The sequence below is a fragment of the Gossypium raimondii genome, chromosome 5, assembly GCF_025698545.1.
Source record: "Gossypium raimondii isolate GPD5lz chromosome 5, ASM2569854v1, whole genome shotgun sequence".
NCBI lineage: Eukaryota > Viridiplantae > Streptophyta > Magnoliopsida > Malvales > Malvaceae > Gossypium > Gossypium raimondii.
This window is the reverse complement of record NC_068569.1, coordinates 47637459-47644602: the sequence shown is the minus strand read 5'-3', so window position 1 is coordinate 47644602 and position 7144 is coordinate 47637459. Positions and strand designations below refer to the sequence as shown.

The 7144-nt window shown below is 29.1% G+C and overlaps 1 protein-coding gene across 1 annotated transcript; it reads left to right on the top strand.

Annotated features, from left to right (window-relative positions):
* Positions 1-1799: 1799 nt before the first annotated feature.
* On the top strand, positions 1800-2848 carry LOC105767696 (major pollen allergen Ole e 10). The gene is made up of 4 exons (XM_012587274.2): positions 1800-1884; positions 2198-2226; positions 2343-2577; positions 2699-2848. Exons 1-4 carry the CDS (start codon positions 1836-1838, stop codon positions 2722-2724), a joined length of 339 nt encoding a protein of 112 aa, XP_012442728.1. The 5' UTR covers positions 1800-1835; the 3' UTR covers positions 2725-2848.
* The last annotated feature ends 4296 nt before the right edge of the window (positions 2849-7144 follow it).

The window sequence follows — 7144 nt, the reverse complement described above, 5'->3', positions numbered from 1 at the left end:
CTCTCCATATGGAAGATGAAATGTGTGCGTCTCGGGTCTCCACCTCTCAATCAACGCACTGATTAGTTTCGGGTCCACCTTGCATCCCCGGCCTACCGTCGCCACGTGCCAAAAATCATCTTCCCGCAGGTAGTTCTCTACCAACGGTGATGGAGGAGCATGCATATTCCGAATATTGCATTCCAATACGATCTCTGAGACTTTTATAACAAATAAAAATTAATAATTATCTAAAATGCATAAATAAAAATTCTTAAATAATATTTAAAATTAAATTTAATACTTACCATTTTCATTTGTTCCACCGATATGTGATGCTTATCAAGACGAGTCAATTCTCCAGCCATTGCTGAAATCGTACAAATTTTTACGGTTTAAAAAAATTTTAAAAAATACTTTTAAAATTATTTAAAAAAAGGGAGTTAAGAGAAACTTAAAAGGAACTTTAGAGAAAATTGAAATTAAATATGGATTTAAGAGAATTTTTGAAGGAAATTGAGAGGAAATTGAGAGGAAATTTGAGAGAGGATTAGTTTGTGAAAAAAAAGGGGTGGGGGTATTTATAGTTTTTTTTTACCGTTGGGGGGGGCAACGGTCAAATTTTTGACCGTTGGAGCACTGTTCACGCGCGGGGCAAGTCGGGCCCACGTCAGCAAATCGCGCTGACGTGGCCGTGATTTCCTGGCGCATCCCCTGACATTGCGCTAACGTGGACGCGATTTTCCAGAAAATGGACCATTCCGGTAAATAATTAAATAATGGGCCCATTTAGGTAATTTAAAAAAAAGAGTTTTTTTTTCTGTAAATTGCCCCATATTATGACGTGGTACAAATATTATAACACGGATAGGGAAAATTTTTCAAGTTCATAAACTTATCTATGTGGACAGGAATAAAAATCAAGGACTAAATTGATAAAAAAAAAATAATCTAACCACCCAAACGCCAAACACAAAGCTAAAAAATGGTGGTAGATCCAGGATGTGGTTGCTAAATTCAAGGCCTTAAGTTTCTCCCATTTTTTTTAGCTTTCGGTGTATTGAAAACCCTATCAATTCCTCAAAATCTTAAAATGTTGCACTCATTTCCCCCTTATTTATTTCCACTAAAATATTTAAAGACGCTTTACCTTTTTTAAAAAAAAAATTACATTTACATCTCACTGATTAATTTAATAAACATCATTATAAATAATTTTTGAAAATAAAATTTTAAATGCACTAAATTGATATCGCAATTTGTGTTCTTGTATAGCCGTTTGGGATCATTACCATTTTTAAAAAAATATTAATAGGAACTGAATATTACACTGTTTTCAGAAATAGATCGATTGGATGATAAATTAGTTGAGGAATTGATTCGAATAAATGGTGGAACTGATTGAATCAATAGTTGAATTGGTTTTTCTATTTTTAAATTTTTTATATCTTTTTAATAATTTATTCAATTGAATTGAAGAAACTAATTGGTTAATAAAATTGTTACCACTCTTAATCAAAACTTACAAAAATACAAAATATTTAATCACCAACATATATGACACATAAAAAATATAAAAACGTTGACTGAATCTTAATACGATTAACGTCCGTATTATTACCAGATAGGATGGCGTATATTCGAATGCGCCAAAGTATGTTTAGCCCTGGAAAAAGGTTACCATTAGAAAGACGTGGAATAATGAGATATGGTAACGTGACCCTAGCAAAATGCTGTACATAATGTAAGCTTTACGTTAAACTCACTTTTGTTTCTCTTTTAAAAATTTCCCTCTCCCTTATAAACCTTCAGTGTTTCTCTGCTCTTTGCTTTGCTTTGCTCCATTGAGTTTCAGAATGGGTAAACATCTCTCTTTCTTTCTACTGCTATTCTCCTTCATTTCAGGTATTTTACTTACCTTTCAATATTCATTACAATATGACTACTAACCAAGTTTTCTACTTTGATTGTTGCTTACTGTTATGTTCATCAGTGTAGTTAATTAACATGAGATGTTATTAGACCTTTTTGGCAACATTATGTGGTCTGGTTTTAGTAATTTTAAGACATTTTGGGTTTTTTTTAATTTATAATTTGGACCTTTTTAACCTAAATTTAGGGATTGAGTTGGTTTGACTTTTTATTTGGTTAAATATATTATGAATTTGAAGTTATTTTTATGATTGTAACTACATTTCCTCTAATAACCCTTTTCCAGGAGGAACCTTGATGAAGATAAATGGACAGGTAATTAAATGACATCAAGTTCTTAATCAAACCCTAAAAAACTCCGAGATTAGCAAATTGGTTCACTTATTTTATAAGACAGTCCTCACATGGATTTTGTTTTTTGTTTTTGGCAGAAAACATGGTGCATAGCTAAGCCATCATCAGACCAGGCAACTCTTTTGACAAACGTAAACTATGCATGTTCTAAAGTGGATTGCCAAATCATACAAAAAGGTTGTCCATGTTTCAATCCAGATAATCTCATCAACCATGCTTCCATTGCCATGAATCTTTACTACCAATCCATGGGTAGAAACGTTTGGAACTGCGATTTCAAAGGATCTGGTCTCATTGTCATCACTGATCCAAGTAAGTCAGTTTCTATACTTGTTAGGTCCAGTGATATGATAACGTTATCGAACTAATCATCCCATTCAAGGGATATGATGTAAATGTGGTAAAAGCTTAAGCTGTTTTGGTGTTGGTGCAGGTTATGGCAACTGCCTTTATGCTTAGCAAGCGGCCATTGATGCAAGCAATTACTCTTTTATGTTTTTCCCTTTGGAAATTGTTAGTCACTTTTGAGGTTTTATGTATTAAATAATAATAAAATGGTGGATTATTAGTTTATGATATTAAATGGGTGAAGATTTGAGAAAAGAGATTCGCATGGAAACCTTTTTATTTCAGAGAATATGCTTTTCGCTTTTAGTCATTACAACCCAAGTTTGGAAAACCTTTTAGTGAAGTTCAAATATTAGTTGGCGGAAAATTAATTAAAATACGATATGAATATATAAAAAATATCAACATCAACCAATTGAGTCTTAACTTGATTAGTATGAGTATTGTTGTTAATATAGGAGGACGTGAGTTCAAGTGTGCTGAAGCGCATAGTCTTCCTATTTATGGGTTGGGAGGGGCTATAGGTAGTTCTAAACGTTATGTTCAAAAGAACAAATATGATCATGGTTGAACTTAAATATGTGTCACCTAAATGTGAAACTATTAATTATTGATTCGAGAAAATTTCAACTTAACATTTCGATAGTGGTGAGTGTTCGATCGAATCGAGTGAAAATTTTTCGAGTTGACGAGTTCTATTTTATCATCCTAACTCAATTTAATATTTATTGAATCGACTAAAATGAAATTCGAGTCGAATCGAGTGAAATTGTTCGAGTTAAATTGAAAAATTAAAATCTTGTTACAATACAATCAGGGGCGAAACCAGAAATTTTTTTTAGGGATGGTCGAAATTAAATTGTAATTTTTACGATAGGAAAAATACAATTTCACCATTTTAATAGACTATTTCTTTATAATTTTTAAAAGATTAAATTAAATTTTATATTTTTAAGGGGGCAAAGTGTAGTTTTACTTTTACTAATTTAAAATTTTAAAATTTTTAAAGGGGTCATACGGAAAATTTTTCATTTTGGGGGGCTGGGCCCTGTTAGCCCGCCTAGTTTTGCTACTGAATACAACTAATTTTATGTTTGAACTCATAAATTTGAAACCATATATATTTGAATTTTTTAAAATAAAATAATAATAAAAGATACTTTAACATGATAAACTTGAATAATTAATTAACCTATTTAGATCCAAAATTATTATTTTATAAAATTTTTAAATTTTAGCTTTCTTTATATATTTTAAATTTTATGATTTTTCAAAAAATATAAATTTGGGAATTTTATAAGTATTTTGAATTTGAAAATTCTGTTGAAATATTTCGTAATTTTGTAGAGACAAATTTGCTCATTTTCAAAATTGATTGGGATCAAAAGATATTTACACCAATTTGTCATTCAAATTGTAAAATTCAACTCGACTTGAACTCAATTTACTTATTCAAGTTAACTCGAATAAATCCATTCAATTAACTCGAAATTTAAATTTCTTTTTAAAATTTTTAAATTAAATCAATTTTACTTACCCTATATTTTAAAATTTATATAAATCATTTAAAAGGAGTTGTATAAATACAATATTAATAGGCAAATGGTTGGATGTAAACCAAAAGGATAAAGGAAAAAAGGGAAGGATAAAAGGAATTTGCAAGATTCAAATCAGTATCAGATCTTCCCATGTGGGAAAATAAATATGAGAAAGGAAAAACATGTCAGTTTTTTGTTAGCAATAGTGGGGCTTTATTGGAGGTTTTTTTTTTTGGTTAAATGATTTGTTTCCCTTTAACTGTTCATTTAATTTTTAGTTTCTTTAAGTTTTTAAATTTATATTTTTATTAAATCACTCCAAAATAGATGAAATTATCGAGGTAGTTGCATACACATGGATGATATATTAGTATTTAATTAACTATTTGAAATTTTAAAATATTAAAAATAAATTTTATATATTTTAAATAGTTTTAATAATTTAAATTTTAGAAATACTTTTTATATATTTGAATTTTTAAATTTAAAAATTTATTAAATGCTGATGCGTTGTCCTAGTGGCAATTCATATGTATATTATACCAACTAAGTTAAAAAATATTAAATTTCTTCAAATTTGGGGTGATTTGTAAAAAAAATACAAATACAAATACAAATTTAAAGCCTAAAAAAATGAAAAAAAAAATCCATCCCACACCTGTTTTTAACCCATCCAAGAAAACACTCTATGCAACTCAACTTGGAGAAAGGTTTGTATGAAACTGTGATTCCATATTATCCTTATCCCTTTCTGATGGGAGAATGATAAACTAAAATTTTCTTTCTGAAAAAAATTCAAATCCAACTAAAAATACTAAAAACTAGGAAGAAAAACCTAATTTATCATTATCTCATTGAAAAGGGATAAGGATGATATGGAATCACAGATTTCATACAATCATTTCTCCTCAATTTGTGTACAGCTCATTTGTGTGATATTTAAATATTAAAAAATATTTTTTAAAATACATTGCTTAAAATAATTTAAATTAGGACACATAATGAAATTTCAAAATGATGAATCATATTTTATTCATTAATATAAATAATAATAATAACACTATTCAATTCTTAATGAATAATATTGTTCAGATCTAATTGGATCTTAACAGCATTGCCTTCACCCATTTTCCTGAATAATTGTAAATAATGACAATATGATGAATAAATTTGAACTTTTTATGCAAACAATATTAAAAACAATTAGATTTATGTAACAATTTTTATAGCTTCTTATTCCTTGTGGCTGTTCATCCTATCTTCCCCTTTATGCCACAAGTCCATCATTATATTTATTTTCTTGTTTTCTTTAGTAATGTACACCATTCATAGGAAGTAGAGTTGTACATCAATGTAGTCGGATCAAGTAAAATATTTAGGCTCGTTTTTTAAGTTTAGATTCGATTTGGCCCGAAAAATGGACCTAAAATTTTGCCTAAGCCCAGCTTGGATAAAAATGTTAAAATCGAGTCCAACCTAGCCTGCCCAGCCCATATTAAATTTTTTATATAAAAATAAATTTAAAAATATCAAATATCAAATACACTAAAATCATTAAAATAAATATTTCCTAACAAATAGAAAAAAAAAATTAAAAATATATATACTTAAATAACATTAAGATAAGTGCAATGTAGCAAGCAAATACCTCTAAAATTGTAGCAAAATTAATAATAAAACAAGAGCTATATAATATCCAAATAATAATAACAAAACAGTAGCAATATAAAAGCAAAATTATAATACAACAATGAAAAAATAGTGGCAAAATAGTAAAAAAAAATGCATCAGTTTGTTTTTTTTTTGGCAAATTCGGGCTGGGCTAGGCTAAGCCTGGGGTCAAAAAAAGCTTACTCGAGGCTTGACCCGTTTAGAAAATGGGCCTTAGTTTTTTTCCAAACGCATTTTTCAAGCCTATACTTTTATCCAAACCCTCTCACTTTTTAGGCAAACCGTCAGACCAAGCTGAATGACCCGTTCCATAGACAAATCTAATAAGAAGCTATCTATATATACGAGCCTGAAAAGAAAAGCTTTAAGTATAAGTTACATTGAGGATGTACACCATAAAATATTCAATATTCAATGTATATTATCATTAATTGTAGGCCAAGTATATTTTTTTCCGATTTCCATTTCTAAGTTACATGTCTAAATTTAAATTTGGTAAATTGTAAATTTTTAGAATAAACTACTTTTATAGTCACTCAACTATTCATTTTTTTAAAAAAATATCGTGATTTGTATTAATAAAACATGAGTTGCCACTAGAGGTGTTCATGGGCGGGCGGCCTGCCCCATTGACGCCCGCCCTTAAAATATGGGAGGGTTTGGGTAAAATATAGGCCCGAAATATGGGCTTGGGCAAAAAACGAGGCCCGATTTAAAACGGGCAGGCCTCGGCACCACTTTTTGGCCGGCCCGCCCGCCCGAATAATAAATATTTTTATTTTTATTTTTAACTTTAAAATACTTTTAAAATACTTTTTTAAATTTTTTAATTTTAAAATTTTTTAAAATACTTTTTTAATTTTTTAATTTTAAAATATTTTTAAAATACTTTTTTAATTTTATTTTAATTTTAAAATAAATTTTGATATTTATTTAAAAATGGGCGGGCGGGCCCGGCTTATGAATTTTTCCGGGCCGGGCATGGGCAAAATTTAGGCCCATATTTCGGGTCAATAAATTTTTTCAGCGCGCCCTGCCCGCCCATGAACACCTCTAGTTGCCACCTATGAAATTACTTTTTCTTAAAAGCTTTAAATTCTTTTTAAAATGTAATTTTCATATTTGTGTTTAAAATTAAAATAAATTTGAGCGAAAGTTATAACACCTTACAATGCTTAAAATTGACACATTAATTATGTATTGTCATAAGGCTTTGAAATTAAAAGTTTGACTATTTGTATTTAATTATGATCCCTTGAATTGATGAAGGAAAACATCTTTATTACTATGTTTTTAGTGAACCAGGTTTTGAAGATATATAT

Excerpts from the sequence above, each read along its gene's own strand:
- LOC105767696 (XM_012587274.2), top strand. The coding sequence starts at position 1,836 with ATGGGTAAACATCTCTCTTTCTTTCTACTGCTATTCTCCTTCATTTCA. Across the intron at positions 1,885-2,197 it reads GCTATTCTCCTTCATTTCAG|GAGGAACCTTGATGAAGATA; the intron begins GTATTTTACTTA and ends ACCCTTTTCCAG. Across the intron at positions 2,227-2,342 it reads TGATGAAGATAAATGGACAG|AAAACATGGTGCATAGCTAA; the intron begins GTAATTAAATGA and ends TGTTTTTGGCAG.